Genomic DNA, 18,395 nt, shown 5'->3' with positions numbered 1-18,395 from the left:
TATATATATGTAATATATATATATATGTATATATGTATGTATATTCTGAATATGTCACTTTATAAACAACCTAATATTTCCTTTCTCTCTTATGGAATTGACAAAATCAGGGCTTGGCAGTGTACTGCTGTTTATGGAATCAACTGAAGTCCTTCGAGGTGGTTCCACAGCATAGTCATAGTCCAATGAGTGAAACCAGTAAAAGAATGTGTGTTTATATATTATGTGTGTATGACTATGCATATCAGGCATGTGCTGCCTAGGTAGGCAGTGCCTACCTCGAATAAAATAGATCGATAGCAACATTTTCCTCTCATGGCAAAATATGCACCTAATTCAATAAAATTATGAAGGTTACTCTGATTGCTATGCTTAAAATGCAAAATGTTTTATTTTTTGTAGATTAGGTAGGCATAATTCGCCCCTGCTTTTCAATCTCAATATTTAAGCTACGCATAATACTGCTGTAGTACACATGCTGCATACAGTCCTACAACACTGTTTTCTCTACGTGCTATAAAGGCAGGAATAGATCTGCCTTCAACTCAGTCACGCGTCTGTGTTTTGCTTATTTTTTGTATGTTTTACTACATAAAGGTCGCCAACTGCCTACTCTGAGTAATTACTGACAGCACTTGCCTGATGTATACATATTACATGTGATTTATTTATTTTTTTTCCAGTTAAGCATCGAGCGTTTCGGTGTAATGGCGAGAAAAATGGCCAAGCTAACAAAGAGGACATGTTAAACTGGCATCTTCATATTTGCTCCGAGAACAACTTCCCTGTTTCTGCCGGTTTAGCGTCATCTGCTGCAGGATATTCTTGCTTAGGTAAGATCATCTCCATTTTAAAAATCCTTTTGTGACCACATTTCTAATAATATACACAGCCTGTGCGTTGAGTTTCAATTTATTTTGAAAAGATTCAAGAATTTGAAGATATTTAGTAATGCAGGTAACTTTGTCGTAAAATTTCTGTGTGAAATGTCTCTTAATGGAAAGTTTTTATGATGGAACATTTTAATTTAAATATTTTAATTCAAATCAAAATCAAATTCGATGACTGGCGTCCATGCTTGCAGGGTGCAAAGAGCACCATACGAGTGTGATCATTGACAGAGTGGCTACCCGGCTTCTGTGCCAGTGGCACTTAAAAGGCACCATTCGAGCGTGATCATTATCAGCGTCGCATTACTGGCACTCGAGCCCCGTGCTAGTAGGGTTTTAAGAGCACCATCTGAGCGTGATTGTTGCCAGAGCGGCTATCTGGCCTCTGTGCCGGTGGCATGTAAGAGGCACCATTCGAGCATGATCGTTACCAACGTCGCCTTACTGGCACTTGTGCCAGTGGTATGTGAAAAAGATTTGAGCGAGGTTGTTGTCAGTACCCCCTGATTGGCCCTGTGCTGGTGGCACGTAAAAAGCACCCACTACACTCTCAGAGTGGTTGGTGTTAGGAAGGGCATCCAGCTGTAGAAACTCTGCCAGATCAAGATTGAAGCCTGGTGCAGCCATCTGGTTCGCCAGCCCTCAGTCAAAATCGTTCAACCCATGCTAGCATGGAAAGCAGACGTTAAACGGTGATGATGATTTTTTTTGTCTCTGAACAAACCTAACCTATTAAACTGTTTTTACCTTTTAGTTGCTGCAATGGCTAACCTGTTTGAAGTAGAAGGTGATCTCTCTGGCATTGCCAGGTAAGACTTTGGAATGCTTAACCTTTTTGTGACTACATTTGTATTGAAATACTCTGCTTATGTGTTTCAATTAGTTTTGAAAGTGATAAAAAATTATTCACATGAAACTCTAAGGAAACCAAACTGTAGTATTAATAGTAGTTAGTGGAGAGAGAGAGAGAGAGAGAGAGAGAGAGAGAGATGCTGTGAGGTGGAAATGAGGTGTTGATAGATTTTACAGTCGGCAGGATAAGCCAAGTACCAAAGCACCTGTTCCAATAATATGCAAATTTCTAAATTTTAAAATATCACTCCATCTCAATTTACATGAACCAAATATACAGGTATATTATTCAGGTGACTTGCTTTATTTATACATTTACTATTTTAGTTTTATTAGTTACACATTCTGGGTGGGGCTGTCAGATTAAACCACTACAAGTACCAGCTTCTGCCACATTTCTAGGACTGCATTTTCTGTTTTTTAAAATTTGGGTTACTTGCTACTTCAATATTAAATTTTTTTGTAAGTAAAAGTCCTATTGAATATCATATTAAATTATTATCAACTAGCAGTATAACCCGGCCTTGCCTGGGATTAAGTTACGATTATTAAGCTAATCAAGTTCTTTATTTCAAACGAAACTAAGTAATATCGACTCTCAACAAAACACTTTTTTACTTGGCGTAAAGTAAAAGCAAAACTCTTTCGCACCCAAAGTAATATATGTGTGAGAGAGAGAGGGGAGAGAAAGACGAACGATTAAAATAAATAAATGATTTAAATTAAATATATTGTAATTGTTGTGTGAGAAAGTATATATACTATGATTATAAAATATAGTGTCTTTCAAAAACATCCTGAATTTGAACACTATATCTCGTGTTTAAGAAAAAACAAAACATTTTACATTTTATTTTTTATGAATGTCACAACTTACTCTCTCTTTCTCCCTCTCTCACTTTGTCTTTCCTGTGAAACTCTCTGTCTCCTTCTTCCACTTTACTTCATCTTTTTTTTTTGTTAGACACCGTCAAAAAGCTATGGCTGATATTTTTTATGGTTAAAAGCTATGACTGAAAATAGAGTTTTACCACTATCCGTGGGTGTCTTGGGAAAAAAAAAATAAGTTGACAAAACCCAGATAAGGTGTTGACGAATGTCCTAAAATTTGAGCGACATGCGTGGTAATTTGTGGATGTGCATAAATTTGCAATCACGTACATACACACACACACACACACATGCGCGCACGCACACACACATGCCTTTTATAGATATGATATGATGTAAAAGTGCACTGCTTTTGTCCTTTTCCAGTGCTCTCTCATAAATACTACTACTACTACTACTACTACTACTACTACTTATCTGTTATTTCTCTTTGTAAGCTGTGGATGTTTCATCATTAAACCTATTGTTTTTCTTCTCCAGGTTAGGCTCAGGAAGTGCCTGCCGGAGTATGTACGGTGGCTTTGTGGAATGGGATTTAGGGCATTGCAGCGATGGATCAGACTCACTGGCCAGACAGATTGCTCCCTGTGACCACTGGCCAGAATTAAGGGCATTACTGTTGGTCGTCAGTGAACAACCGAAAACCGTTAGCAGCACACTTGGTATGCAAAACAGTGTAAACACCAGTGAATTACTACGCTCTCGGGTGGAGTGCATCGTACCTCGTAGACTAGCAGAACTGCGGGCATCCATTGCAGAGAAAGATTTTGAGAAGTTTGCTCAGATTTGCATGAAGGTAAATTTCAATGCTTCTTTTTGCTGTCACATGAAATTGTATAAAATGTTTGTTATTGAGAGTGTAATAAATAGAATATTCCTTGTAATAAGTACCACCCTTATTGCAGTAATATGTAATTCAGGCCATAGCCTAAAGAAAACAGAACACCAAACGCACGCTGTGGATAAGACTGGCTTAAAAAAAGACATTTATTGTTGCAAAACAATTTAGAGCAGGTTTTCATCATCATCATCGTTTAAAGTCCGCTTTCCATGCTAGCATGGGTTGGACGATTTTGACTGTGGGCTGGCGAACCAGATGGCTGCACCAGGCTCCAGTCTTGATCTGGCAGAGTTTCTACAGCTGGATGCCCTTCCTAACGCCAACCATTCTGAGAGTGTAGTGGGTGCTTTTTACGTGCCACCGGCACGGGGCCAGTCAGGCGGTACTGGCAACGACTTCGTTCGAATCTTTTTACACATGTCACCGGCACAGGTGCCAGTAAGGCAACGTTGGTAACGATCACGCTTGAATGGTGCCCTTTTATGTGCCACTGGAATGGAAGCCAGTTGGCTGCTCTGGCAACGATTACGCTCAGAAAAGAACCAGTCAGAACTAACCATCATACACGCACACATGTGATAGACTGAACGACACATAACACGTAGTTGTAAGTTCAAGTTGTAACACCTTGATATGTAACTATATACAAACTGTCTGATTCTGCCATCCATTCAAAGGTACCAGCCATTTAATGGGTTTTACAGTCCATTTAATGGTTTCTCTCTGCCCAGTTCCACTAACAAGGTATGGGTTGAACCAAGGCTATAAAAAATGGCATTTAGCCAATATGCCGTTTTCATCTTTTGACTGGAATTCTTGCAGTTTATCATCCTTACTTTTTCTTCCTGGTATAATGTATCCAGCTCCCCTGGCACCTGTGCTGGTAGCACGTAAAAAGCACCATCTGTATATGGTCGATGCCAGTGCCGCCTTGACTGGTTTCCATGCTGGTGGCACGTAAAAAGCACCAACCGTTCGTGGCCGTTGCCAGCCTACCCTGGCACCTGTGCCAGTGGCATGTAAAAAGCACCATCTGTACGTGGCTGATGCCAGCGTTGCCTTGACTGGCTTCCATGCCGGTAGCATGTAAAAAGCACCAACCGATCGTGGCTGTTGCCAGCCGGTGGCACGTAAAAAGCACCCACTACACTCACGGAGTGGTTGGCATTAGGAAGGGCATCCAGCTGTAGAAACACTGCCAGATCAGACTGGAGCCTGGTGCAGCCTCCTGGCTTCCCAGACTCCGGTCAAACCGTCCAACCTATGCTAGCATGGAAAATGGACGTTAAACGATGATGATGATGATGTCTATTCATCAATTTTTGACAGTGAAATTAGATGGAATGTAGTTTTGAATGATTCATTCCTTCTACTGTATTACCACCAAATAATTTATGTTTCGCAGAAAAGCTTTCAGTTCAATTGTTAATTATTTCAGTATGGTCTCTAATTCTCTTAAGGAACCAAGTACCAGTCAAGTATCAGGGTTGATATAATCGACAATTCCCTTCTTTCAAACTTGAAGCCTTGTGTCTATTTAAAAAATTATTCATCATCATCATCATCGTTTAACGTCCGTTCTCCATACTGGCATGGGTTGGACGGTCCGACCGGGGATCTGGGAAGCCAGAAGGCTGCACCAGGCTCCAGTCTGATTTGGCAGTGTTTCTACAGCTGGATGCCCTTCCTAACGCCAACCACTCCATGAGTGTAGTGGGTGCTTTTTACGTGCCACCTGCACAGGTGCCAGGCAAGGCAGGCAACAGTCACGATCGGTTGGTGCTTTTTACGTGCCACCGGCACGGAAGCCAGTCAAGACGGCACTAGAGACTCATTATCATAATTAACAGCTGGTGCTAGACTTGATTTGGATGATGATGATGATACTCCTGAAAGAAAATTTGTTTTGTATAAATTTAAGAAAAAGAAAAAAGTAAAAACCCACCATCATCGTTATTACTTTTGTTTTTATTGCTGTTGTTTTAATTAAAAACTTTTGTTTAGTAATCTTTCTTCTTTGTTTTATTTTTTTGTTTTTCCCAGGAAAGCAACCAGTTTCATGCGATATGTTTAGATACCTACCCACCTATTGGCTATTTAACAGAAGTTTCGGACCAAATTATAGCACTTGTGCATCGTTTCAACAAGCTTTGTGAACGTTTGAAGGTAAGAAAGGAAAAAAACATTAACTCTCTCTCTCTCTCTCTGTATGTATATACATAAGTACAAACAAGCATACATACATACATGCATGTATGCATGCACACACACACACACACGTTCTTTCATTCATCATTTAACCTCTACTCTCAGTAAAAAATAGGTCATTAAAACAATTTGTTGGGACTGATGAAGAAATAAGGATTTAAGGAAAACCTTGGACGAAGTGGTGAAGCACGCCCTTCGAACTTTAAGTTAAAATAATAAATAGAGAACACCACTGGAAAATATGAAAACTAAAAGAAGCAGCACATATGTTAGGACACAACAACCTCCTAAGCAGACCGAGTGCAGATATGAGCAGCGTATGGGAGCCGGTATTAAGGAAGGATAGGAAACTATTAGATTTATAAGCCCTAAAATTCACTCCATAATTGCTCATGGGCTTACTTAACCCCAAGATTCTGAGTTCGATTCCAGGCACAAAGGCGAAACATGCCACCCCTTCAAAATAAGTGATCATGTATGGAAAAATGGAGACCACCTTCCCCTGTGGGATTAAGTTAAACCTAGCCCAAATACTTCCAACAGTATGGATCCCACTGAAGGTACCCAAAACTAGGTGGGAACACACAAAAGTGGCAGCTGATTAAGCTAGACAGCCATATAACCTTTCTGTAAATAGACACGCACTCTCTCTCTCTTTCTCTCTCTCTATCTCTCTCTCTCTCTCTCTCTCTGATGTAGTAGTTGTTGTTAATAGTGTTATCTCATTTCGTTTTAGGTTGCCTACACATTCGATGCTGGACCAAATGCTTGTCTTTTCCTGATGGAAGAAGATGTTCCCCGATTTCTTTCTCTGATTCGACACTTTTTCCGTCCAGTGAACAACGGCCCTGAGAATTTCATTCACGGGTTACCTGTTGATGTTCCAAGAGTTACAACAGTATGTGTTTGTGTGTATATATATATATATATATACACTTATTTATGATTTAGTGTGTTTTGTGTATGTGTGTATATATATATTTGTGTTCCCTTGTTCCGACTTCCTTTGATGATTGTAAAATGAACATCACCATCATAAAAGCATTGTTTGCTTCGGTTTCCTGTGAAAAATATGTCTAGCCAATGAGAAATATGTGTGACAGGAACGTCATCTGACCAGAGAAAGTTTGCCTAAAACGCCATCTAATCTCGGGAAAAAAAGAAACAGTAAAAGTTATCTCCCTTACCTGTATTATCTCCCTTTCTTCATTGATACACAAAGCATCCAAACGTTCTGTTCCCAAGTCTTACATGAACATTAATGTCCTTTTTAATCAGTATTTTTTTTTATTAGTGTATCTCGTAGTTCATTATTTGATCCATGTCTGTCCTAATAGGGATCTTTTCAGTTTGAACAGCAGTTTTTAAAATAATTTCCACGTAACTAAACACTTTTAAACTTCGTATACTGGTAGAATGTGTTTATAAAACATCTTTTTTCTCTTGGCTTTATTGAGAAAATTCTATAGTTTGTAAGATATTTGTTGTTTTTTTTCCTTCAATTTCTGCAACTTCAACCAATCAATGACGTCTATTGAGGTAAAAAAACATTCTGTGCCGTATGATAATGTCCCTCATTTAAGAAACAGATTGGGTTTATTTACATTTGTGAAGAAAAAAGATACCCTTCCCCCTACCCCTAACCCTAACTCTAACCTTAAACCTAAAACAGATTGAAATATAATAGATCGATACTAGGGTCATAATTATGGGTGACAATTTCAAACTGAAAAGATCCCCTAACAGAACAGACCTATGATCAACAATCTAATTTCTTGTCTATCTACGAGTAAATTGTCCTGTTTTTATTTCCTTAAGACAGCATATCATCATCATCATCATCGTTTAACGTCCGCTTTCCATGCTGGCATGGGTTGGACGGTTCAACTGGGGTCTGGGAAGCCAGAAGGCTGCATCAGGCCCAGTCTGATCTGACAGTGTTTCTACGGCTGGATGCCCTTCCTAATGCCAACCACTCCGTGAGTGTAGTGGGTGCTTTTTACGTGCCACCTGCACAGGTGCCAGACAGAGCTGCCAAACGGCCACGGACAGATGGTGCTTTTTACGTGCCACCGGCATGAGGCCAGTTGGGGCGGCGCTGGCAACGGCCACGAACGGATGGTGCTTTTTACGTGCCACTAGCACGAGGCTAGTCTGGGCGGTGCTGGCAATGGCCACGAACGGATGGTGCTTTTTATGTGCCACGTTATACATATATATAAATTGTATATTTGAATTATCTTTTCCAATAAGCATGCGGTTATTATTTACTCGTTTATTCTATAACTATTTGGTCAGGAATGCCAATGTCTTTCGACACATTCTGTATCTTTATTACCCACAAGGGGCTAAACATAGAGGGGACAAACAAGGACATACAAACGGATTAAGTCAATTATATTGACCCCAGTGCATAACTGGTACTTATTTAATCGACCCCAAAAGGATGAAAGGCAAAGTCGACCTCGGTGGAATTTGAACTCAGAACGTAACGACAGATGAAATACTGCTAAGCATTTCGCCCGGCATGCTAATGTTTCTGCCAGCTCGCCGCCAACTCGACACTGGACTTGATAGTGAATCAGATGTCATTATCTATTCTCAAGAGAGCCCTCTATGAACAAAGCTATTAAGTACATGTCCATCCCAAGTCACCATCAACTGGGGTCAACCGTTTATTTGCATCTGTATGGAGGCTTGGATTTACAACAGCTCATGCTTGGAAGACTCTCTTTGTTATGCTGCTGCTGTTTGTTTGTTGAGCGAAGCGGTCTTCGTCCCATTAGTGGGAGAAGTCCAAAACGTGGTCCTTTGCTATTCGTAAGACCCGCAGAAGAGAAAGCAGGTCAACACCCGACACCGAGAGCATCGACGGATGGATGAATGCGCATCCAGGCTCAGCGGTTGCGTAGGAAGTCGGGGACAAGAAACAGGAAGAAAGAGTGAGAGAAAGTTGGAGCGAAAGAGTACAACAGGGGTCGCCACCATCCCCTGCCGGAGCCTCGTGGAGCTTTAGGTGTTTTCGCTCAATAAACACAAACAACACCCTGGCTAGGAATCGAAACCGCGATCCTCCGACCGCTTGTCCGCTGCCCTAACCACTGGGCCATTGCGCCTCCACTGCTGCTGCTGTCCAAGGGAAGGCATGAGTGGTGTGGAAGGTGTTGCTGTTAAAATGGAAAGGGCTGGTTTGCAGGATTACTAGAGTGCAGAGAGTTGGAACAAATAACATCAGGCATTCTGCCCAATGTTTAACAACTCTACCCTTATATATATATATATATGTGTGTGTGTGAGAGAGAGTACTTTTCTGTTATGTCCTTCTAAAGACTGTAAAGTCTGTCTAAATGCACAGCATAGCTGTGTAGTTAAGATTTCTGCTTTACAACTCATAATCCACCACATAATTTCTTGTGCTGTAACCTCAGCTTGTTCAGTATCGCTTGATTGAAACTCTGTAGACGAAAACTATGTGGAGTCTTATTGAAATGACATTTTCTTGAGGGGAAGATTTAAACCAGTGCTTCATTGAACACCATCACATGGTCATCCGGTGCTTTTGATATTGGCTCTCATGCGATGGTGAATTTGCTGAGCGATCAGAGCATAGGATCTGTTCTGGTTGTCTTTTCTTTCTGTTCAAATCCTGCCATTGTTAGCTTTGCCTTTTGTATTTTGTGAGTCGGGGGAAAAAAGGAAAAAAAAAAAATTCCGTCGTGGGAGGTAACTCGTGTAAGCAGATTCATCTGAGTTGTCTCCTTTGCTCTTTTTTTTATGTTTATATGGATCTTTTCTTTTTGAACGGCAGTTTTTTACTAGCGGTTTCTGAAATTGTCACCCATAATTATGACCCTAGAATCGATCTATTGCATTTCAATCTGTTTTAGGGTTAGGGGTGGGGGAAGGGTATCTTTTTTTCTTCAGAAATGTAAATAAACCCCATCTGTTTCTTGAACAAGGGACATATTCATACGGCACAGAATGTTTTCACCTCAATAGACGTCATTGATTGGTTGAAATTGCTGAAATTGAAGAAAAAAAAAACAACAAATAGCTTACAAACTACAGAATTTTCTCAATAAAGCCAAGAAAAAAAAAAAAAATAAACACATTCTACCAGTATACGAAGTTTAACATTTTTTAGTTACCTAGAAATTATGCCGTTCAAACCGAAAAAATCCGTTTATCTTTGTGAAATGATTTCAAATTATTTCTTTAGAGAATATGCTTGCTACTTCTAATTCATTTCTAGCTGATATTATTATTATTATTATTATTATTGTTATTATTAAGGCGAAGATTTGGCTGAATTTTTACCACATTGGGCAAAATTCTTGGCAGTATCAGTTGAGCCCTGGGGTCAATGTGATCGACTTACCCCCCACCCCCTGAAATTGCTTGCCTTGCATGAAAATTTAAAACCATTATTCATCATCATCATCATCGTTTAACGTCTGCTTTCCATGCTAGCATGGGTTGGACGGTTTGACTGAGGGCTGGCGAACCAGATGGCTGCACCAGGCTCCAATCTTGATTTGGCAGAGTTTCTACAGCTGGATGCCCTTCCTAACGCCAACCACTCCGAGAGTGTAGTGGGTGCGTTTACATGCCACCGGCACGGGGGCCAGTCAGGCGGTACTGGCAACAACCTCGCTCGAATCTTTTTACATGTGCCAGTAAAGCGGTGCTGGTAACGATCCCACTCAAATGGTGCCCTTTTATGTGCCACCGGCACGGAAGCCAGTTAGCCGCTCTGTCAATGGTCACGCTTGTATGGTGCTCGTGCCCGTCATCGAATTTCACTTTGATTTTGATTTTAATTTCACTTGCCTTATTATTATGTATATATTATTATTATGTATATCTTTTTTCCTCTTTTAGGAAGACGTATTGAACATTTCCATAGGAGTGATGCCGGATTCGATCCATTATGTCATTTATACAAGTGTAAGTTATTTTCTTTTATTCTGCTCTTAGAACATCACAGTTGATAGTTGAATTCTTTAACCCTTTCGATACCAACCCAGCTGAAACCGCCTCTGGCTCTGTAGTACAAAGGTCTTGTTTTCAGAAATTTTGAATTAAAATCTTTCATCAAACCTTAGTCACAATTTATGTTCCTAACACTAACTTAATGATAACCAAGTTGTTTTTCTAAATTCTTTGTTATATTTAAAATTAATGGAAAGAAACAGAGAGCATCTCAAAATAAATACGGTAATGAAAGGGTTAAAGATTTATCAGTGTGAAACTAATGTATATATGCTAGTTTAGCACTTTGCAAGCATATTTTTGGCATTGACCCAATTATATATTTTTTCTCAATATATTCGAGTCCAGACCTGTATTTTGCTGATGTACTCCACCACCCTGAACTTAATGAAATAAAAATTTTGGAAAAAAAATTAGTTCATAAAAGAAAAATACATAATTTTGAAAATAGTGAATAGCATCTCTATTTAAAATTCTATTTTTATGGTATTTTATTTCACAAAAATTCAGAATTTCTTTCAAAGAGACACTGTACTAGTTGACTCAATGTTTGCTTTTTAATGCATTCGATATATTTAGAAGAAATGAGTATGTAGCAGAGAAAAAATATTAGTCACATAAATATTTCTACAGTTATAAGAAACCATCAGGTGTAGGAGTGGCTGTGTGGTAAGTAGCTTGCTTACCAACCACATGGTTCTGGGTTCAGTCCCAAGTCCCACTGCGTGGCACCTTGGGCAAGTGTCTTCTACTATAGCCTCGGGCCAACCAAAGCCTTGTGAGTGGATTTGGTAGACGGAAACTGAAAGAAGCCTGTCGTATATATGTATATATACACCAGGCTCTAGTCTAATCTGGCATTGTTTCTACAGCTGGATGCCCTTCCTAACACCAACCACTCCGTGAGTGTAGTGGGTGTTTTTTACGTGCCACCGGCACAGGTGCCAAGGGAGGCTGGAAACGGCCATGATCAGTTGGTGGTTTTTACGTGCCACCGACACAGAAATAAAGCAATAGATGAAGTCAGTGCATCTCTGTGGCATCGTGGATTGGCTGGTGGACTCCGGATTACAAGTATATATGTTTGGTGTCCTTAGGTAAAGTGCTTAATTTCATGTCCCCAGTTCACCCAGCTGAAATTGTGTATTATTAAGTAGTTCATCATTGAGTATTGGCCTAAAGTTATGCGCTATCTAAGGAGTCAACAAACCCTTCTTAGCAACAAAGCACTCTTTAACCCTTTAGTGTTCGCATTATTCTGCCAAAGTTAATCCTTTTTCATCCACATTGTTTTGAACTAATCCTGCATTATCTTGTAGTGATGAAATTTTGATGAGGTAGCTGTTAATTTTTAAAACGATATTGTAGGGTTTGTGTGAGAGACCAGATCTGGCCAGTTTGAACATAAAAGAGGCAGAATACTTTTGGCCGTATATGGCCGGTTTAAATGCTAAAGGGTTAAATGAACTTCAGATCAGATCGGCACAGTATATTGTACAATCATGCTTTACAGCAGTTGCTCCTTCTGATGGATCCTATGTGCAGCTAGGTGGACTGGGCTGTTTCAGCCAGTGTTTGATAACTGGAAATAATCTGTTTAACCCTTTAGCATTCAGATTATTCTGTCAAATATTATATTTATTCATCCATATTGTTTTAAGCTAATCATGCATTATTTCGTAGCTTTAAGATTTCGATGATGTTATCACCTGTTTTTAGAATGACATTATAGGTTGGTTTTAAAAGAAAACAGGTAGATTATTTGGGCCGGATATGGCCAGTTTAAACACTAAAGGGTTAATCTTTTGGCTAGTGGACGAGTACTCCACTGGTTTCATAAGAAGGGGCATGGCTGTGTGGTTAGGGAACTTGCTTCCCAACTACATGGTTTGGGGTTCAGTCCCACTGCGTGGCACTTTGGGTAGGTGTCTTCCGCTATAGCCCCGAGTCGACCGAAGCTTTGTGATTGAATTTGGTAGGTGGAAGTTACTGCCGTGTGTGTATGTGTGCGTGTAGCTGCTCAGTGCCTCTCCGAAAGAGAGAGAGAGGGGAAAGAATGAATTTACAAAATTCTTTAGCACACTCTTTGTTTCTGTGCCTCTTCCTTCTTTCTATACTGCTCTCTCTCTCTCTCTCTCTCTCTCTCTCACATGCACAAATACACTTTCTCTCACAGTATATAAAATGTTGGGTCTATTATAACACTATCCTTACTATAACAATATATTCTTGTTTCCTTGTAGGTTGGAGTTGGCCCTCATAAACTGGAAGGGAGTGAACACTGCTTGCTAAATGACAAAGGTTACCCCAAACGATGTCGATGAATGATTCAAGTGGTTATTATGTACAGCTGCCAACATTGCAAGTCATTTATTTCAACAAAAGATGCATTTAATTATGACATATTATTTCTCTTTTCAATTGTAAGAGAATGGAATAAATATAATATTTCCGGCTCGGTAATCTCCTCAGACTTTGTGTTAAACTCTCTTTCTCTCTCAATCACTTTCTTGACTTTTTTTTTTTCTTGTTCCAGTCTTTTCTTCTCGGCAGACTCTGCACTCAAAGAAAGAGAGAGAAAAAAGAAAGTGCGTTTATTTTGTACACAAGTAAAAAAAAAAAAGAATTAAAGTGGAGATAACATCCCAATCAAAAGAAAAAAATGCGAAACAATTTAGGAGTGCTACTCTTTCGAAGTTTTGCACTTTCCCTGCTGAAACCTTGAACATTCTTTGTTGAAACAATGGACTTTCCCCGTTGAAACAATAGACTTTCCCTGTTGAGACAATGGACTTTCCCTGTTGAGACAATGGACTTTCCTTGTTGAGACAATGGACTTTTCCTGTTGAGACAATGAACTTTCCCTGTTGAAACAATGGACTTTCCCTGTTGAGATAATGGACTTTCCTTGTTGAGACAATGGACTTTCCCTGTTGAGACAATGGACTTTCCTTGTTGAGACAATGGACTTTCCCTGTTGAGACAATGAACTTTCCCTGTTGAGACAATGGACTTTCCCTGTTGAGACAATGGACTTTCCTTGTTGAGACAATGGACTTTCCCTGTTGAAACATTATTGAACTTCCCCTGTTGAAACAATGGACTTTCTTTGTTAAAACTTTGGACATCTTTGGAAGTATACCATCTCAAATTTCCTTCAGATTGAAATTATTATTATTATTATTATTATTATTAAGAAATTTCAAGGCTTCTTGTATTTATTAGATTTTTATTTTGGTGTTTTAATCTTCATTTTCAACGAACTTTTTTCTTTTTAATATTGTTTTTACATTATAATCGGGTTTTAGAGGAAGGAAAATGCTGTCACGATATTGAAATGTCTAACAACAAAGGTGATAAATTTGTATTAAAATGTTATATACATAACTTGATAAAGTAAGGGCTACTATTCATCAATAAATTGTGAATATGTATTGTTATGGTACAACAATCGTGGATGGTAATTTTGATTCAAGATGGTTTATAATCTTTCTGAAAATATTTTTTTTTAATTCAAAATAATTGAAATTTTAATTTCAGTGATAAAAAAATTTCACTCTTTATTATTAAATTTTATTATGATATTAGTTTTCCAATTTTGTATTTGAAAAGCATTCATTTTATTTTGTGTCTCGACACTTTTAAAATTTTGACTTGATTTTTGCCTCACTTCAAAATTTTCATAACTTGGAAGTGATATTCCCAGCTCAGTTAAACCACTGGAAGGATTAAACCTATTTCATAGTTTTCCTGTAGATTATTTCAGCATGGTGTGTGTGTGTGTGTGTATACTCGTTTCAGTCATTTGACTGAAGCCATGCTGGAGCACTGCCTTTAGTCGAAAAAAATCAACCACAGGACTTATTCTTTGTAAGCCTAGTACTTATTCTATTGGTTGCTTTTGCTGAACCACTAAGTTATGGGGGTTTAAACTTACCAACATTGGTGTCAAGCGATGGTCGGGGGACAAACACAGACACATAAGTACATACCTATATGTATGTATGTATGTATGTATGTATGTATGTATGTATGTATGTATGCATGCATGCATGCATGCATGCATGCATGTATGTATGGCTGCTATTTCCAGCGTGGCGGTATCTCTTAGATACCCAAAATTATAATTTTAATAATAATTATTACCTTTGAAGGTTTTTATTCCCATGCTGGCCACTTGATAAGATCGATATTTAAGTTAACGATCTCATCCTTATTTATATAAATTTTAAATTTATTTCGTCATTGTATTTACTGCGGTGATGTTTTAACCACATCGCACAAGGAATTACAAGGTGGGCAATTTAAACTGGTTGTGTTGCATACGTGCATATATATGTATGTATACGTTCATATATGTAAGTATTCGTATGTTATATATATATATATATGTATGTATTTATGTTACTTTCTGCGTGTATTCCACTGAAGAGGCAAAGCATTTCTTATGCGGAGTCAGAAATCTGGGATCTGGAATTATCCAGTAATTTGTTGCTAGTTTATTTTGTCTTTTTGTCTTCTCTCCTAGTGCTGTATGAATATTTAATGTGGTTTTAGAGTCAGGTTTTGGCTGCTATATCCAGCGTGGCGGTATCTCTTAGGCACCCTAAATTATAATTTTAATAGTAATTATTACCTTTGAAGGTTTTTATTCCCATGCTGGCCACTTGATGAGATTGATATTTAAATTAACGATTTTATCCTTATTTATATAAATATATCATCATCATCATCATCATCATCATCGTTTAACGTGCACTTTCCATGCTAGCATGGGTTGGACGGTTTGACTGTGGGCTGGCAAACCAGATGGCTGCACCAGGCTCCAGTCTGATCTGGCAGTGTTTCTACAGCTGGATGCCCTTCCTAACGCCAACCACTCCATGAGTGTAGTGGGTGCTTTTTACGTGCCACCGGCACAGGTACCACGTATGTATATATTCAGTCTCCATCTACCAAATCCACTCACAAGGCTCTGGTTGACCCTAAGCTATAGTAGAAGACACCTGCCCAAGGTGCCACGCAGTGGGACTGAAACCGGAACTATGTGGTTGGGAGGCACACTAAAACTGAAGCAATACAGAAAAGATTAGCATGGCCCTTGTGCAAGGATGACATGCACATTCCATGAAGTGTTTCATATTTCTGCTGGTGGTGCTCCAACATGGCCACAGCCTTGGGGCTGAAACATCTAAAAGAATAGAAGAATAAGGAGAGAGAGAGAGAGAGAATTAAAAATTCATTAGAATGTAAGCGTGTCAACAAGTAGGACACCAGCGCTGGCTGGGTATCACAACATTGAGTTCACAGAAGGTAAAACAACCATTAAGTGTCATTTGTTGGTAGTATATTGCAGGTATGTGTGTGTATATGTATCTATGTGTGTTTCTGTTTGGCAGTCATCATCATCATCGTCGTTTAACGTCTGCTTTCCATGCTAGCATGGGTTGGACGAATGACTGAGGTCTGGCGAACCAGACTCCAGTCTGATCTGGCAGAGTTTCTACAGCTGGATGCCCTTCCTAATGCCAACCACTCCGAGAGTGTAGTGGGTGTTTTTTATGTGCCAACGACATGGGGCCAGTCAGGCGGTACTGGCAACGACCTTGCTCGAATCTTTTACACATGCCACCCGCACAGGTACCAGTAAGGCGATGCTGGTAACGATCACGCTCGAATGGTGTCTTTTACGTGCCACCGGGACGGAAGCCAGATAGCTGTTCTGGCAATGATCACGCTTGGATGGTGCTCTTAATACCCTACTTCCACGGGGCTTGAGTGCCAGTAATGCGGCGCTGGTAACGATCACGCTCGAATGGTGCCTTTTAAGTGCCACTGGCACGGAAGTCTGTTAGCTGCTCTGTCAATGATCACACTCGTATGGTGCTCTCTGCACCCCGCTAGCATGGATGCCAGTTATCGAACTTGATTTTAATTTTGATTTCACTTGCCTCAACAGGTCTTCGCAAGCAGAGTTTTAGTGTCCAAACAAGGAAAAGGTATGCATAAGTGGGCTGGTAACGCCCCTGGCATAGGCCACGAGATTATGGTCTCATTTGGCTTGCCGTGTGTGTGTGATGCTAAATCCAACAAAAACTACATCCGACCCAGGGTTGGTTTCAGGTTTAGCATACATTTTAAAAAGAACAACGCAACAAGTGGGGTTTAAAATCTACCACAGCTGTAGTAAATGTGAAAGTAAATTAAATTATGAATTGTGGAAGGAGCCATCCCATATCCAGTTGCAAATTCAGCATATGAACAAAATACACCGTGTATATGTGATAGTGGATACATTACTAGAACTGCTTTTAAAATGTAATTTACTTTCATGTGTGCTGCTCTGTGAGACGATGAACTAAGATTGCAAACAGCTTGAACAAACATCTCGAAAGTGAAAGTGAAAGTCCCGCTTGAAAACGACACTGATGGAGATCGAGATACATCTGCAACAATCCCATGAAAAAGAAGTCTGGGTTATAAAAATGATTAAGTCAAACTCTAAAGTTTTCTTTACCTCAGTGCGCTACAAGATAGGACCAACAACTCACAGGTGCTGACGGGAGGGTGCTGAAAAGTTCCTGCTCTATGAATTATATGCAAATAGTTTTCACTCTGTTGTATTTCGGAATGGTCATTTTGCCAGTTTAGCCAATAAAAATACACACACTATATATTTGGTGTTAACTTGCTTCAGGGTTATTTATTTTTTACATTAATCTTAATCTTAGTTCGGCCAGAAAGCAAAAGACCACTGATGCGGTCACAGGAGTGTGACGAAAGAACTCTGGCCGAAATAAGATTAAGATTAATGTAAAAAAATAAATAAAGCTGAAGCAAATTAACACCAAATATATAGTGCGTGTGTTTTTATTGGCTAAACTGGCAAAATGACCATTCTTAAATACAACAATATCTGTTTCAACATACGATTTCAAATAAAAAATCTTGCAAAACAAATATATAAACGTAACAAAGTTTTCACTCTATTTGCATATAATTCATAGCCCTGTTGAGGGTGTGTAATATCTCCAGGATTCTGTATCCTCAGAGATTTTTGTGTCGTCTGCCTAGTTTTAACGGTGTACTGTAAAGTCTCCCTTGGCTTTACTACAGAATCTTGCTTACCATTATATATGTTGTGTGTTCACTTGTGGAAATAATACAAGAAACGAACTTCAAAAACAACAGCGAGACTATTCCTCTGTTAAATAGTACAAAGAAAACATCACAAATTCTGGTGGCTGTATAGTTCATCCATTATTTGGATAATTCAGCCAGGTCCGTTGTTGGTTACATGTGCTGAGCAGCCAGATCGTTGCCAGAGCAGCCATCTGGCTTCCGTGCCAGTGGCACGTAAAAGGGCACCATTCGAGCGTGATCGTTACTAGCATCGCCCTACTGGCACCTGTGCTGGTGGCTTATGTAAAAGGATTCGAGCGAGGTCGTTGCCAGTACCGCCTGACTGGCCCCCACGTAAAAAGCACCCACTACACTCTCGGAGTTTTTGGCGTTAGGAAGGGTATCCAGCTGTAGAAACTCTGCCAGATCAAGACTGAAGCCTGGTGCAGCCATCTGGTTCGCTATCCCTCAGTCAAAATCATCCAACCCATGCTAGCATGAAAAGCGGACGTTAAACGATGATGATGATGATGATGATGAATAACGGCAGGAAAATAAAATGACTCGCCTTCATGAAAATCGCTCACTCCTCTGCTCAT

The 18,395-nt window shown here is 39.5% G+C and overlaps 1 protein-coding gene and 1 non-coding gene across 2 annotated transcripts in view; both read left to right on the top strand.

Moving 5' to 3' along the window:
- Positions 1–14,061, top strand: part of LOC115213415 (diphosphomevalonate decarboxylase) — a 28,690-nt gene extending 14,629 nt beyond the window's left edge. Inside the window, exons 5-11 of the mRNA XM_029782378.2 lie at positions 684–833; positions 1,645–1,699; positions 3,114–3,429; positions 5,518–5,640; positions 6,419–6,580; positions 10,564–10,629; positions 12,918–14,061. Of these exons, the coding sequence (XP_029638238.1) occupies positions 684–833; positions 1,645–1,699; positions 3,114–3,429; positions 5,518–5,640; positions 6,419–6,580; positions 10,564–10,629; positions 12,918–12,998 (953 nt within the window). The 3' untranslated portion in view covers positions 12,999–14,061. The remainder of the gene's footprint in view (positions 1–683; positions 834–1,644; positions 1,700–3,113; positions 3,430–5,517; positions 5,641–6,418; positions 6,581–10,563; positions 10,630–12,917) is intronic.
- A 1,656-nt stretch (positions 14,062–15,717) lies between these two features.
- LOC115213591 lies at positions 15,718–15,821 on the top strand. The gene has a single exon (XR_003881839.1). It is a non-coding gene; the product is annotated as a U6 spliceosomal RNA (small nuclear RNA).
- Positions 15,822–18,395: the final 2,574 nt, after the last annotated feature.

Source organism: Octopus sinensis, linkage group LG6, assembly GCF_006345805.1.
Source record: "Octopus sinensis linkage group LG6, ASM634580v1, whole genome shotgun sequence".
Taxonomy (NCBI): Eukaryota; Metazoa; Mollusca; class Cephalopoda; order Octopoda; family Octopodidae; genus Octopus; species Octopus sinensis.
Note: the sequence above shows the minus strand (reverse complement) of the source record. Positions and strands in the feature narration are given on the sequence as shown.